At 39.2% G+C, this 17335-nt stretch overlaps 1 protein-coding gene across 2 annotated transcripts in view; it reads left to right on the top strand.

Annotated features, from left to right (window-relative positions):
• The first annotated feature begins 8178 nt into the window (after nucleotides 1-8178).
• Nucleotides 8179-17335, top strand: part of CABCOCO1 (ciliary associated calcium binding coiled-coil 1) — an 82436-nt gene continuing 73279 nt past the window's right edge. Inside the window, exon 1 of one of the 2 annotated variants that reach the window (XM_089507893.1) lies at nucleotides 8179-8202. Coding sequence is in view for 1 of the 2 variants with exons in the window: in XM_089507892.1 (XP_089364018.1) it covers nucleotides 9295-9384 (90 nt within the window). In the remaining variant the exon portion in view is untranslated. Of the gene's footprint in view, nucleotides 8203-9211; nucleotides 9385-17335 lie in introns of those variants that run through there. The other variant, XM_089507892.1, reaches the window with a different exon arrangement.

Genomic DNA, 17335 nt, shown 5'->3' with positions numbered 1-17335 from the left:
AAAGCCAAGAAACATCTCTCCTTCTCAACATATATACTAGCTCGACCTTTTTTTTATTTACTTATTCTATCAAGAGATGTGCAGATCTGTATTACACTGCTTAATTGTCTGAAAAGATTACAATGGCATAACCACATAATTTTGAGTTATTGCGAGTGAGGCATTTGCTTTACACAGAATAACTGGGATCTTTCTGAAAATGACCAGAAATGTCAGCATCATTTTAGCCATGTTTTAACAGTATGGCTCAAAAGAGTTCCCTTAATGGGTAGTTACGACCAGTATATGGTGCATCCAGCAGTGCTATTACTGAAATAGGCTGGAGCTTTTAATAGGTTGCTGTCAGACTGGGATGTAACAAACAGTGTTTCACAAGACTGTTGAAGACTGGGTTATTTTCAGGATTTTTAGGCCCAAACTATACATTGTGTTAAGCACATTTTTAAAGTGTCCTTAACACTGCCTAAGCAACAACAACAACAACAACAACAACCAAGAACAAATATCTTTATGCATGTGTCTAGTCCAAATCATAACACACAGGAAGGGTGTGTGTGTGTGTGTGTTAATCTGGTCCTCATATTGCTGAGTTCCAGCATTGTTGCTGATAACAGCCTCCAAGTCAACCTTGACTCATGGCAAATCTGTGGATTAGACATCTCCAGACTTTCCTATCCTCCACTGCTCTGCTTAGTTCCAATAGATTCATCAGTTCTTGTAGACATGGTCTCCCCAGCTGAACCTATCTATCTAGCATGTGGTCTTCCTCTCTTTCTGCTGCCCTCTACCTTTCCCAGCATTATTGTCTTTTCTAGTGAGTCATACTTTCTCATGATGTGGCCAAAGTACAAAAGGCTCTCCTTTTTCTTCTTCTATCTCTCCTTTTGTTCCAAATGTTTTTTCTAATTATGGGTATTTGGGGGTTTCCTTATTCCTTTCCTGATTTTAAAAATTCTGAGTGAAAAGATGTGCATCTGTGTCTCTCTGTGGGTATGATTAATAGATTTAGGCTGCCACCACACTGCAGAAATAAAGCAGTTTGATACCACTTTAGCTTCCATGGTTCAATGCTATGGAATTCTGGTATTTGTAGTTTGGTGGGGCAAAAGAACTCTCTGATAGGAAAATCTAAATATATTACAAAACTACACTTCCCAGAATTCCATAGCATTGGGCCATGGCAGTGGTGCCAAACAGTTTTATTTCTGTAGTGTGGCACCAGCCATAGTCACTTGTGACCCCCTTTTAAAAAAACACTCTACGTAAAGCAGGGCTTAACTAGGTTTTCCTGGAGACCTTAGGTTTTGTGAGAAGTCACTAGGCATTCTATGAGAGATTGCCATTGGGGGGGGGGGGGGGAGGGGGACCCACAAACTTTCTTTGAGTTGTAGATGTCATAACCTTTATGCAGGCATTTCCTGAGACTGTAAAATTATTTAAAGGGTTTCTCCATGGGGACAATATTGAGAAAGGCTGCTCTAAAGCCTTTGCACTGAAGTGCTAGACTCTAATAAACACACCTTCCCATGTTCTGCTACCATGCTTTTCTTTAGGATCTCCTGAAAGGGTTTTTGTTTTGTTTCTTCTTTTTGTATTTTTCACAGGAAGGAGTTAATTGTCGCTTCTGCCAGCCAGTTTCTACAAGCGGACCTTTGTTATACACTGGGGTTTGGTTCCAAGATCCCCCATGGTTAACAAAATCCGTGGATGCTCAAGATCCATTAAATATAATGACATAGCAAAATGGTGTCCCTTATAGAAAAATTGGAAAATCAAGGTTTGATATTTGAAATTTATTCTTTTTTTGAACATTTTCAAACCATGGATGCTTGAATCCATGTATAAAAAATCCGTGTATAAGAAGGGCCAACTGTATATGAAAAGGTAACTTGACATTTTTTGAGTGATACTCTATACGCATCTTCTTTCAGCTAGACAAGTGTGCAATAATCTGCCTTTCTTTGGCCAACCCACCTCACCTCCACCTCCACCTTCCAAACTCTGTCTAGTCTTCTCCTGACCAGCAGCCTCATATACTTTGAACTTGGACAATGCACTTTCAAAAGTTACCAGTCCTCCTGCCCTGCCACTACCTTTCTAGAAATAATTCAGTGAGACTTGAATCAAGAGACTTGGGGGGACGGGGAACTTTTGGTCAGGGATTCAAAAAGCAGCAGGAGGAAGTGATCTGAAATGTTGTGAGACAAATGGGCACACATTACCACTGTGTGGATGAACCTACTGACTCTTCATCTGAATATAACTCCCCTACCTGTATAGCCCCAGGAAGAAGTAATTGATATGCAATGGTGAAAAGAACAAGATAGTCCATCTATCAGAATTTATTGTGTGGGAGGATCTAGCAGAAAATTTTGAAGTAATGACCCTGATAATAAAAATGGTCTGTTTCGTTTAGCACTGGACAGTTCAACAATGGATATGCTGGTATGGCCTCCATTGTAGCTCCTTCTATCAAATGATGATGATGATGTCATGATGAATACTTTTACACAGCTAAAATCTCTTTCTTTTTCACAAAGCTTCACCAAATATTTTTTTGTCACAGACATACTTCTTTGGCACAGAAAGGATGCATTTGGAAATATCCATGGAATATTTCAACTGGCCTCAGTATTCTTAGCCTGGAGATTAATTTGATCCTATAATATAACGTGGTAAATCAGAACCCAAACCAGACAGATGCTTATTACTAGGAAATGAATTTGCCTCAATTGACAATGACATCACTATACTCTGGATCAAAATTATTGCTTCTAGCTTCACTTTACAGACAGTTTCCTTCCTCCAACTGTCAGCATTGTTCTCTATGAACTATCTTCATCATTTACATTCCATCAAAGAAGATTTTAACAAGAACGGCGTCTTTATGTTTTGGTTTAACAAAAGCTGCTATTTTCCCTGTAACACTATCTTTTATTCATTTGGTTATTTTATAAACCTATTTTAAAGATACAATGGTGAGAAAAAGTCTGTGACTTCTCCTAAATTATTATTTGACCTTAACCTAATCCCTTAATCCTATACAAAGTACTATAGATAATGGCCAGAGTCCTCTATCACACTGTACATTACATAACTTCACATATACATATACCTCTATATAATAGAGGTGCTAAGACAGTTTGTTAGTGAATTGTGAAGATGTATAATGGGACACGAATAAGAGTACCTTACACACTTTGGCACTCCTTAGCCAGTGTCCCAATGCACAATGGTACAATTATGCATTCGAATGCATATCTGTCCCATTGTGCATTGGTCCTAATGCAAATTGGTTGCTTTTCTGGTTCCCCTGCATAGTAAAATAAATGCAGCCTTTTACTGGATATGGAAATTAGAGAACTGCCAAATTCTAATTCTCAAGTCAACTTACGAAGACATCCCCAATGGGATTCCAGCCAACCTGAGTAAAAATATGACACACAAACATGAGGCACTGTTAACATTTATCCACAACTGATTTAAGCAGTCAATATCTGTGAGTGAAAAAAATTATGAACTTTTAGATTCAGTATCCAGTGCCTTTCCCTTGAGCAGTAATCACTTCACGTAACCATTTCATGTAACTGCTGGTCAGACTCTCATATTCATTTTAAAGAAAACTGGTCCATTCCTTCTTACAGAACTACTTGAATGAAATCTAAAGGATTAATGGCAGGAACAGCAAACTTCAGGTCCTACCACAACATTTAAATGAAGTTTGGGACTGGACTTTGGCGAGGTCATTTTAAAACATGGAATTTCTTCGTCTTAAGTCATTATTTGGTAGATCTGCTTGTATGTTTAGGATCATTGTCATGGTACACAATCCACATTTGGTTCAGCTACAGCTTTCAGACAGGTGTCCTCATATTCTTCCTTAGAAACCTTTGGTACACTGGTCCATGGTTGTATCAGCAATTTTAAGCCATTCAAGTAGCAAAGCAGCCCCAAACCCTTCCATTCTCACTGCCATGCTTGATTATTGAGATAGGTTCTTCTGTCATTCAAGCAACACCTACTGAAATTTCCACTTCTACACAACTGGTTAAAAGTACAGCATTCCTGCTCTGCATTTTACTGGGCAACCCTATGGCTTGGTCTGATGAGAGTTGCTGTTTATCAGTTCAGTTTCCACAGGGCTGTATATGACCAGTTCCTACCATCAAAAATAATAATAATAATTTAATTTGTTTTATTTATATACCGCTATTCCAAAGATCATAGCGGTGAACAGCAAGTAAGATAATTAGCAAGTAAGGCCTTGTTGACTCCTCATCAACTCAGCACTTGTCCTGTGAAAACTGGATTAATGTTGTTATAGGAAACAGCCTTTGCCCAGTTTCATCCCATGTTGTTTTAGGGATTTGCACATTGCCCTGAGGTGCAGGAAACAAGGGCATGTGGCCTAAGGTGTCATATTTGAGGACTGCATGTGTGGGAAGTGTTGCTTATGACATCTGTTAAGAATGAGCACAGCAATGAAAACTTTAATTTAAATAGGATTCTGAAAAATGTTAATTTTTTACTTTAGGAAAAGCAGAGGCTGGCAAGATTTGTGTTGCAAAGCAGCCAAGTACCATCAGTGTAACCATGCAATATTTTCCATTCTGTTTGTTTCAGAATTTCTGCTTTGTTCCCATTTCCTTTGTTTAAGCATAGGAAAAACCAGGCATGTTTAACCTTAGAAGTAGATCTGAAATGTATGTGTATGTCTGTGTACACTTGATTCTTCACTGTAAACTTTTTGTGCACTTCCAAATTTATGGAATGTGGTACAGAGGCCTCTATCTATGTCTGATATCTAGGAATTAAGCAGTCTTCATTCTCAGACAGATACAAATGGCGTGAAAACTAACCCATACCTATTCTGGATGAGAACTATCTGCCTTTTCATAATGCACACACCTCTGTTCAGTTTTTATCTAGCCAGCAGGCAAGGTTTAAAATTTTCCCTTAATCCCCAACATGTCAAATTACATCTTTGCTCTCACAAAGGATAACAAGGTACACATTTCAAGAAAATAGTGATGATCAGACAGAGACACACAGAGGCAGTGGACGTTGATAGCTCCAGTGTCAGTGATGTGATGAATCTGCTTTAGTTTACAGTCTGAACTTTAAAAGGGCTGTCCACACCACTGAACCTATTCTGAGGATTTAATTCCTTTAAAGGGTTCCTACTATCTGAGAACAACTGTGCACTTCGCAAGGCAATTATGAAAGTACGGAGCAACACCGATAACTAGCTTACAGCCATTCTCTGCAATTTTGTATTAGAAGGGAAACATTCTGCAGCACACTAGACAGACTTCTTAGCAATGCCTTCAGTGGTTGCCACAATTTCTGACTGATGACCACTTTCAGAAGGTTGACCTCAAGCAGTGGCTCCATCCCATGCAAAATGTTCAGGGCTCTAGATGTGAACCCCAATCCGTACTGCAACAAATGGCCAAAAGCCTATTACTTTGCTAGTGAAGGCTGTGATTTATTAGTTTGAGAACTGCTGTGTGAGCTATGCCATCTCTTCTATTCTTGATCCAGAGCTTCTCTGACCTCTCTGCATACATCTCCACCAATCAGATTTCTCCAAAACTAAGTCATCCATTAAGACAGGACGCAGGATCCTGGACCCTGTGGTGTTTGGAAGAATTAGTTGCAGCATTTCAGAGAACTGTTTTGATAGTGCTGATGAAACCCTGTGAATTTCTATATAAATTTCCTGTGATGCTTTGCAGTTGATGCTGGCATAGCTGCAGTTATTTCGTCTCCTGCTAAATACACATATATTATTGTCAATTAAAGATACTATTTCAGGCTGCAGACACAGCTTGCTAAAAGACTGGAAAAATCTGGAGAATTAAATGTGACTGTTAGAGCATCTCCCAACACTCTCTGTATTCTTTCTGCTAGTATATGAATATGGTCTAGTTCAGTGCTACTCAAAGTGGAGGTCTATGGACAAGTGCTAGTCCACAAGCCATTGGCTATCAATCCAGGGTAAGTTTCCAGAAAAGAAAAGAGTCAATTGCAACCAATGGGCACAAATATGGAATCAGTGCATAGTACACGGGGGGAAAATAGCTGCCAGTCAACTATGTCAGATAGCTTGCAAAGAAGTGGCCTAGTCTACCTGGGAATGTCTGTCAGCATCAGCAATGAATTCTAGGTATGCACATGCATCACTTTGACATCATTAGAAGAAACAGTGTGATTTGAGGATCAAACTGTCCTCAGGGTATAAACTGTGATTATTGTTATGGTGTGTCTTTCAAGTAGTTTCCTTCTTATAGTGATTCTAACATGACACTATCGTGGGGTTTTCTTAGCAAGATTTGTTAAGAGGGGGGTTTGCATTGCCTTCCTCTGGTGCTGAGAGAATATGACTTGCCCAAAGTGACTTGCCCAGTGGGTTTCCATGGATTGGTGGGGATTTGAACACTCATCACCAGAGTCCTAGTCCAATACCCAAACCACTACTCCACACTGCGGTCTCTTTCACACTACACAGTTACAGCATTTTGATGCCACTTCAACTGCCAGAGCTATGTCCTATGGAATCCTGGGATTTGTAATTTGGTGGGGGTTGTTGGACATCTCTGACACAAAGATCTAGTGCTTCACCAAACCACCAAACCAGGATTTCATAGAATGCAGCTATGACATTTAAAGCAGTAGAAACATGTTATAAATGTTTAGTGTAAAAGAGATCTAGTTCTTGTCAGTGAGATTATTGCTGTGCATAAATTGATTGAAAAGTTTTTATAATAAATAATAATAATAAATTATTTATTTATATTTCCTGTCTCTCCCTGTGGATCAAGGCGGGATTACATTTTAACCACCTGTTTGAACAACAAGGAATGTAAATTGTCACACATTAATGAATAACATTAATGATGATCTACTGGTGGGCAAGGGTATGCTTTAGTCCATAAAAGGTTTGGGACCTTGGGTCATAGACCAGCCATTTACATAAAGCAGGGGTGGGGAACTTACGGCCCTCCAGGTTCCGATGAACTACCATTCCATCATGCTACATGTAGTGTCACAATAACAGGAGGAGCTACAACCAAGCCCTCATGAGGCTGGCCAAAGCTTCCTTCAACTTGGCTGGTGGTGAGGCAAGATGAGAATGGTAGTTCATCAGAATCTGGTGGGCCATAGGTTCCTCATCCCTGACATAAAGCTATCATATGCTGATCTCTCTCTCATTTTTCATTAGTTGTCTTTTATTTAATATCTTACATACTTTATATCTTGCCTTTCTCTGAAAGGTGGGATTCAAGGTGGCTTACAACATCATTAAGAGCAGATACAAATAAAAAGTTAATTTTTAATATAATATTAACACAATTATACAATTTATAATACTAAAACATAACTACACGAGAAGCATTTTAAGAGCAGACAATAACGAATACAGAAACCCACCTGAAAGGCACCTTATTCAGCAGCCAGTCATTTGCCAAAAGATGGCTAAAATAAATAGGTCTATGCAATGCAAAGACAACAGGAAGAGGTCTAGACTAACCTAGCCTTCTTACATCATGCAGCAGCCCTCCAGATGTTGTTGGACTAGTCAGTTAAATCTTCTAAAAGAAAAGCAGAATATGGCTTTACCGTGTTAATATTATTTAAACACCTCTAATACTATTAACTCTATAAGCACTACACACATATACATATATATATTATATTATATATCAATATAATATAATACAGTTAGGGAAGTCATAAACTGGCCTGGGTGGGGAATACTGAAGGTACCCAGGATGCTATTTATTTCAAGACTAATTTCGAGTATAATTTTTCACATATTCCAAAAGTCAGAGAGCCCTGGTCTCTGTGTTCATGGATTTTCAGCCCTCAGTTTCCCTCCAAGAATCATGGGTGCAATGTATACTTGATTAATGACCAAAAAAAATCCCAACATCAGCCATTTTGCATAATTAAAACATGTGTCATTGATAATTAAGGCTGCACATACAAATAAAACTCTCAAATTCATACATGATAGACACCTTCTTAGAACACCAAAGCAATGGCTCTTCTGCAAAGATGTTTGCTGCAATAGTGTGATGTCTTATATCATTGATATAAACTCACTGATTTCCAACTTTCCAAGGGTTTCCATAGGCATGTTTAAATTGATCTGCCAAAGTGCACCCACTGCAATCCAGAGGTCAGGGATCCTAAGAGGTAAAGAGCAAGCCCTGGCATTAGTAATATTAAAGTATTTTTAACATTGTTTTAGTTATTATATGTTTATTGTTTAAAATTATATTGTTAGAGAAGAAATAATAATAGTACTAATTATAATAATTGTTGTTGCCGCCATTGTTCTTGTTTACTGTTACTAATAATAATAGGAACTTCAAAAGCTTGCAACATGGATGTTCTTGTACTTAACAACAGGAGCTTCTAAAGTGAGCAACATGCATATTGCAGATTTTGGTTGTTATTGTACTTATCAACAACAGGAGCTTTGAAAGCTTGCAACATGTATATTGTGCATTTCGACTGGCCCTATTAAGACATCAATGTTTTGTGGATTTTGAGTGTTATTATACTTAACAATAACAGGAGCTTTGAAGGTTTGCGACATATGTATTATCCATTTTGATTGGCCCTATTAAAGTATCACTGTTTTGTGGATTTTGGGTGTTGTTGTCCTTAATAACAGGAACTTTGAAAGCTTACGTGTATTTTGTACATTTCGACTAGCCCTATTAAAGTATCACTGTTTTGTGGCTTTGGGGTTGTTATTATACTTAACAAGAACAGGAGCATTGAAAGTTTGTGTTGTGTATTTTGTGCATTTCGACTGTCCCTATTAAAGTATCACTGTTTTGTGGCTTAACAACAACAGGAGCTTCGAAATCTTGCAGCATGTATTTTTGTGCATTACTGTTGGCCCTATTAAAGTATCACTGTTTTGTGGATTTGGGGTGTTGTTGTGCCTCACACAACAACAGGCTGCCTTATAATGAGGAAACACACTGCTGGTTTCCAAAGTGTTATTGTCGTGTGAGTGTTTTAAAAGTGACTCTCTCCCCTCTAAAATGGAGGGGGATGGACTCTGAAGATACAATCCACACTGGAGAAATAACCCAGTTTGGCACCGTTTTAAGTGCCCTGGCTCAAGGCTATGGAATTCTGGGAGTTGGAGTTTGTGTCTGGGCCCACAACAAACTCCAACTCCCAGAATTCCATAGCCTAGCCAGACAAAGAGTTAAAGCGGCCATTTTCCCCGAGGCCTGTTCCGTTTCCTCGGCAACGGGGAGAGACGCCATGGCGTCCAAGGAGAAGGCGAGGGAGAGGGAGAGGGAGAAGGAGAGGGAGGGCGCCGCCTCCGCTGCCCCTGGGCCTTGGCCGCTTCAGGTAGGCCCCTGCCCTCTCTGCTGCCTCCTCCAGAGGGATGCCCTTTCCATCCCTGCCATCCCTCGCCCAGGATGAGCAGAGAGAGGCCCTCGCCGCAAAGGGGAGGGCATTCAGGGAAAGTTTGAGACAGGGCCAGATAAAAGCTAGAAACAGACACGCACGCACGCACACACACACACATACATATACACATACTTTACACACACACATACACATACATGCACACACACATATACACATACTTTACACACACACACACACACATATATACACATACTTTACACACACATATATACACATACATGCACACACACATATACACACACATATACACACACTTTACACACACATATATACACATACTTTACACACACATATACATACATGCACACACACACATACTTTACACACATATACACATACATGCACACACACATATACACATACTTTACACACACATATATATACACATACATGCACACATACATACACATGCACACACATATATAACACACATATATACATAGAAATACATGCACACACACATAAACAGATATATACATACACACATGCACACATATATACACAGAAACACACACATACATGTATACACACACATATACATACATATATACACATACACACACATACATACACACGCACATATACACAGAAACATACGCACACACACATATATACACATAGACAGAAACACACACACACACACATATATATTACACACACACACACATATATATACACACACACACACACACAGGTAAATCCATGCTGCTTAGTCACGCTCAAAATTGAGGACATTTTGGGATTCCTCCTGGGCAGAAGGTGGACATGTAGGACGTCTCCTGGAAAAAAAGGAGGGCCTCTGGTCACCCTGCGCTGGCTTCCTTGGCTCATTTGTTGCCCCTTAGGCCCTGGCGATGCTAAAATGGTGGCCCCGGGGACTATGGTTATGGTTTCCATGGAGGAAAGGAAGAGCTGTCATCAGTGGGCACAAATGCTTTGCTGGTGCCTGAACACATTTAGGAGAGGGAGGAAAAACAACAGTCCCCCACATCAGAGAGATTCAGAGGTACTTAGGTAAGGCTGCATCTGTACTGCAGGAATAATCCAGTTTGACACCACTTTAACTGCCCTGGCTCAACGTTATGGGATCCTGGGGTTTGTGATTTGTGGCACCAGAGCACTCTCTGACAGAGAAGGCTAAATGGCTCACAAAACTACCAGTCCCAGGAGTTCCATAGCATTGAGCTATGGCAGCCGAAGTGGTGTCAAACTGCATTATTTCCACAGTGCAGATGCAGAGCGGAGTCCTGGTATTACTTGGGAGTAGAACAGCATCCGCACTGGCGAAATAATCCCGTATGATACCACTTTAACTGCCATGATTAGATGCATTCTGGGAAATGTAGTTTGTCATGGCACCAGTGCTCTGACAGAAAAAGCTAAATGTCTCGCAAAACTACAACTCCCAGAATTCCATAGTCTTTGAGCCATGGCAGTTAAAATGATGTCAAAATGGATTATTTCTGCAGTGAGGATGTACTGTGGTTCCCATTACAACTAGCAGGATTTATTTCTGAGGAAACCATGTCCTCTTCCAATGGGTGCATCTATACTGTTGACATAATAAATGCAGTTTGACACCATATTAAGTGCTGTAGCTCCATCCGTTGGAATCCTGGGATTTATAGTTTTGCAAGGTCTTTAGCCTTCTCTGCCAAAAGAGTGCTGGTGTCTCACAAAACTACAAATCCAAGAATTCTGTAGGATGGAGCCATGGCAGTTAAAGTGGGGTCAAAGTGTTATTACTATCATATGCATCCAGATCCTTTTACTTCAGCACCTGATGGGCTTCTTGTTTAACATTAGGAATGTCCTGATGCTTGGTGTGCCACATATCCCTGAAGTCCTTTCCATCCACTCCACTTAAATCTTCATTCTTATAAATAATAATTTTCAGATTTATATACCACTTCTCAGTATATATTTGATTTAAGAAGGCAGAATACAGAAATTAAAAGGACATTAAGCCCACAATCCTATGCACGCTAAACTGGAATTAAATCCTATGAAATTCAGTGGGGATTATTTAGGGTCTGAACAGACAGGCCAAAATAAAGCTGCTTCGGGTCACTTTGGAGGTATGCTGTTAAAATGACACACACATCTTAAGAGGCCAGAAACTGCACCAAAGCTGCACTCCAGTCCTTAGAACTGGAGCGTGGGTTTGGCACAGCTTCTGGGCTCTTAGGACACATGCATCATTTAAACACCATACCTCCAAAGTGACCCGAAGCAGCTTTATTTTGGCCTGTCTTTTTGGGCCCTATGCATGGTGTAGTCGTTTGAATGTTGGATTACGAAGAACAGTGTTCAAATCTTCACTCAGCCACAGAAACCCACTGGGTGACCTTGGCCAAGTCACACTCTCAGTTTTGGACGAAGGAAAAGGCAACCTCCCCTCTGAAGAAAACCTGCCATAAAAACCCTGTGATAGGTCTTAGGCCTTAGGGTCACCATAATTTGGAAATGCCTTGAATGCACACAACAACAACAACAAATAGGACTGTAAAAATTATTGTTTTTATGCTTTCAGCACTATCCTGTGCATGTATACTTAGAAGATCTCCTGACTTCAGTGAAGCTTAATCCCAGGAGAGTGTGTATAGGATTATAGCCTCCATCCTTTGATGTGTGCCCAGATCCCTTATTATTCAATATATGATATTTATTATATTTGCTTTTAGTTATCTGGAGTGCAGTTCTATACATGCATGCCTGGAAGTCCATTCCATTGAACTCAGTTGCGTTTATTTCTGAGAAGAAATAAATACACTAGAACTTATCTCTACGGATAATGTTTCTGATCATTATTGGGTGCATCTGTATCACTGGTATGTCAAAAAACATTTTAAAGAAAAGAGCATGAAATGAAAATACAATAAAAAGTATTAAATGAAAATATAATAAGAAAATGCTTCAAGCAGGTCCCTGAATCACTGTCTGCCATATCTCAGATGGTGGGGATATCTGAAAGAGTGCTCATAAGGGAGAGCTTGGGAATGTTACTTTTTTGAGCTATAACTGCCAGAATTATCCCAAAAGTACATCTTCCAAATCCTGCTTTAAAGATGTTATGAATACGTGGGTAGAGTAAAGATCATTAGGCCAAAAGTCATCTTACAATTCAGCATGCTGTTCTAACATCGCCAGTACAATGCCCATAGAAATTACAAAACAGAGTATTATGTTTTCCAGCAGTTGATACTCAGAGGCTTAGTGTTGCTAACACAGGAGATAATATAGCCATTCTTACAAGCCTGTTTGGGGGAAAAAATTGTTACTATTTATATCACAAATTATATTACACTGCAGGGGCAGTTAGCTGTGGCTTTCCAAATGTAACTGGATGGTCACTCCCAACAGTCCTAATCATATAACCGGTTGGAAGGGTTCAGAGAAGCTGCAGTCCAGCATCATCTGGAGGGTAGTAGTAGTAGATTGTTATTTATTGTTACTGTTTTTGGTTTAGTATAAAGTGAAATAAAAATAATTTTTAAAAATCTAAGTGACACCAGGTGTCCAACCCTGCTTCAGAATGTTTAAAGCACTTTAGATATCTTGTAATTTTGACAAAAACGCTGTACACAATTGCTGTTGTTCCTTTAATATAATTCGGATTGCTGAGTTTGAGAGAGAGAGCCACCTCCATACAGTGATTTTAGAAAAATTTAGGACCTTGACATATTCATATACACGGTGGTCATAAGGTGGATTTCTACATCTGTCTTATTTTTTCAGTTGTGGGTGCATTGAAGGATTCTAACTCAAAAATAGAGATAGAGAATATAAAGCCATAGGAGGGCGTGTTTACTCTGGATTAATTGATACAGAGTGCAGTAATGAAGGGTTATCATTTTTATGGATAGAAATTTTAATAACTGAATAGCTCTCAAAAATTTACCATATAATGGTTTTGACCTGTCACTTATTGTATGTAAAGTTTTGCATTCATTCCACTTCCATGCTAGGCAAAGTTTAACCTCTTCAATTTGATTGTTGTAGAGTTCTTATATGGCATAAAATCCTGTCCATTTAAAGGTGATATTCTTACAAAAATATGATGTGGGGGATACTTGGGTGTTGTCTTTATGCCTAGCAAGACTTTTGTAACTTTAATAGCTGCACAGTAAGCAAGAATTCAGCGTGGCACATCCTCTTTACTTTATTCATGCTTGAGGCAAAATACAATGAATTATTGTCATTCCTCTGTTATAAACTCAGGAGGTCTGCTAGTAAAACAGTTGCAGCCAAATATTTATTTGTCCATTTAGTTATTGTCAGGGATGATGGGAGTTGTAGCTCTTCACCTCTGGCTCTAACTCACCACCTTGTTATGCAGCAGAGCTGACCAGCTTTGGTCAGTAGTTAATGCTTTTCTCCAAGCAGCAGAGTTTCAGAGAATAGGCTGAAGACCCTGACAAACTCTCCAAGCCTTCTCACTCTTCTTCCACAGATGTCTCCAAACTTCTCCAGGATTCTGCTGGCTCTTGTATCTTCACTCAAGACACCAGACAACTCAGTAGTCTTATATAAAAGATCTACTTTATTCTACTATATACAAATACTATCACAATCTCTACAATCTCCAATACTCCAAACTACTCAACTATCCAACAACTACCCACAAAATACATTGGCAAACATAGCAATTATTATAGCCATTGTTAATCACCACCCACTAGTCAGTTTCCACCCAGAGGGCGTGTACATTCATTTTGATTGGTTCACATAGTTCCACCCATACTTAAGAATTTCATCATTTCACCTTGTACACTTAATGAATCTCAGGTGTTTCCAATTGTACATTCTACAATTCTGTCCTTGACATTCAAGTCTTCTAAATTACATTAGCTTTTTCACCTGTGTGGCTTCCCAATTGCTCCTGCTTAGTCACTGTGACTTTCACATACATGTTTTATTTCTTTCACTGTATGTCCCATGTTGCATTTTCCTTAACAGTTATGAAATCAGTTATATGTGTTTCAGTGTTTTGACCCTTGAAAGGATACTGATATTGATTTACAGCACTGAAATTCCAATTAAACTAAGGAGTTTATCACACAAGGAGATTGGGAGTTTATCCTGTGAATATCCCGGAAAATCGCGTAATTACGAGTAACAATTTCACATGTCATTGCACAAAACCCACCATTAAAGTGGCCACAAAGAAGCATTAATGCACATCTTTTTACTTTCGGGATTTCAGCGACAATGCATTTCCGATATCGCTTTATTTGCACAATTTGTGTAATAATCATTCACATAATTACTCGCCATTTTTGCTTCATTTGCAGGATGCTTTAAATGTGCTTTAATCTCTCTTTAATGCCAAAATCAACCCCAGTGTGATACAAAGCCTTCTAAGCATGTAAGCAAGGTGGCAACCCCACCTCCCAGGAAATCCAAATTTTGGAGGAATAAAAACGTTATAACATTCTTCAAAATAATCAGGGAGAGGGAGCAGCAGTAGAACTTAAAGTTCAACAGCTTTTTGTTGTTTAATTATTTGCCTATAAAGGCAGCAAGGAATTTCAGGTAAATGACTACATGGACCTTCATGCAAGTAAGTGAGGAGCAAACTGATGAGAGATGGAGGGACTGGTCTGTCTCTGCTTCACCAAACTATTTGATTTCTCTAGTAGCCACAGAAGAAGAAAAGCCCTTTCCTCTGCTACTAATCTACCTTAGCACTGTATTATTATTTTTTGCAGACTATGAGCTTATTTTCAACACAGAAATAAAACAGACTCTTAAGATGTAGACATACGTACATATATGTCTCCGGTACTGTTTTAATTCTAGTTACCAGTGGAAACAGGAATGCACTTTCCTTTTCATCTGAGTCTTTTAACTTGTTACTTCATCTAACACCTGTAAAGTGTTTTATAGTTACTGGTATTTTTTCCATTGCCTACTGATTTTAGGCACTTTGTCAATACAGTACTTGCTTAAATCAGTCATTTTAAAAGCAAATTGATTTAGCATTGACTTTTGTTTTATGCCTACCTACTTGGGATCAAGCTCAGCATACTCTCTCACATGTTTATGAGGAGTAAAAATACATTAAACACAGGATCAGGATCAGGCTTTCAGCCTTCTAAATAAATCATGGTACCTCAGTCTGAAATCTTTATACTCCCATCCAGGAATACTGAGGTATACCTCAGTTGATGAAACTTCTGACAGCCAAACCTCTTTGTATGGAGAGTTTTATACTTGCCCTTGTCTTCTGTCTAACTGGAAATATTTAGTAACATCAGCACTGAAAGAATGGTGAAGGAAGGCTGGAGAAACAGGGAACACATCTACTTGGTTAACTGGGGTATACCTGTACATACTGAGCCCAGGAAATTGGGCGAGGAGAGGGAGTGCACACAGGATGATAGGGGAAGGAACACTTGCAGGGCAGGGGAGAGGAGCGCATGCAGGATGGTGGGGGAGGAGCATGTGCAGGACAGTGGGGGGTAAAGAGGGCACGCACAACGGTGGGAGAAAGGCCCAATCAGGTGTCACTCCACTTGTGAGGTGTCACCTGGTGCAGACTGCACCATCTCTCTTCCACATAACCCCTCATGCTGCCACTATGTGTAGTTACATATTTATTTTAAGACACAGATAGTATTGGGAAGCTTTCTAGCTACAACATCAGTTTGAAGCCCAGAGACAGTTACTAATTCACTGGACCCTTGGCATTGGCTATGGTTTGGTTCCAAGACACACACACACACACTGCATAGATACCAAAATCTGTAGATGTGCAAAATGCAATGGCCTAGTAAAAATGGTGTTCCCTATATTAAATGGCAAACTCAAGGTTTCCTTTTGGGAATTTATATTTTAAAAAATACTTTGGAGCTGTGGATGGTTGAATCTGCGGATAAAGAATCTATGATACAGAGGGTTGACTGTAAAAGAATCTAGCATCAAATATGTTCATAGAGGAAAATTACTGGAAAACGATCAGCAGGCTTCAGATGATAAAGGTGCAATATTTCGCATAGTGTAAACATCAATAGTGTAATTTATTTGGGTGTGGTGGGACAGGGGTATTGCTTGCATTTTCTTTTACAATATACTTGCTTTTGCCAGAGATGTTAGTACATTACTCCTACCTAGATTTTCATTGGTTCAAGGTCAGTGATCTAGAAGGTTCTGATTTGCAATTGTAGTACAGAGGCCAGTTCTTTCAGGAGAAATCTGCATATTTGAAATGTCCGGGGATCTTTACAGATAAAATGTTTTTGTACTTTAAAATGATTTTTAAAACAATCACAAAAGTTTTTTTAAACATAAATTTTTAATGTAAATGGATTCACATTATTAGTATTTTCTGTGCCACCAGGATTTTATTCAAAATGTGGCTGCAGCAAACCATATCAATGTGATAAAGTTGTGTTACGTATTTATGTTAGTGGCATGTTTAGGTTCCCCCCCCCCTTGCCGGATGGCACCAGATTTATGATAGGTTCCCTATATTTGTGTTCTCTTTTATCACCATCATGTCCCATTCCCTCATATTGGCTTGGAGTTTTCTAATATTAGCATATAAATGACTATGTGTTATGTTCCTCTCCAAATGGTCTTTTCATGTGTAATTTCTCAGACAACTATGGTCCCTTTAAACAGCTCTTATTTCTGTTCTCTGATCATTGCCAAGTTTAACCAATTCCCACTTTGATGAGTAGAAATATTTACACCGTCATCTGTAAGGGATGAGTTGCCTGAATCCAAATGCTCCATGTTCCTCCACCAAAAGTAAGTTTTAAAGCTGCTTTGTGGCTTTTTTGAAGTCGAAACACCTCTAGTCTGGTTAATGAGCAAATTCAGGGATGCTATGAAAGGCAAGATTTCCTATAAAAAGTGGAAG

The sequence above is a fragment of the Sceloporus occidentalis genome, unplaced genomic scaffold, assembly GCF_023333645.1.
Source record: "Sceloporus occidentalis isolate IW3139 unplaced genomic scaffold, rSceOcc1.0.p SCAF_2, whole genome shotgun sequence".
NCBI lineage: Eukaryota > Metazoa > Chordata > Lepidosauria > Squamata > Phrynosomatidae > Sceloporus > Sceloporus occidentalis.
Note: the sequence above shows the minus strand (reverse complement) of the source record. Positions and strands in the feature narration are given on the sequence as shown.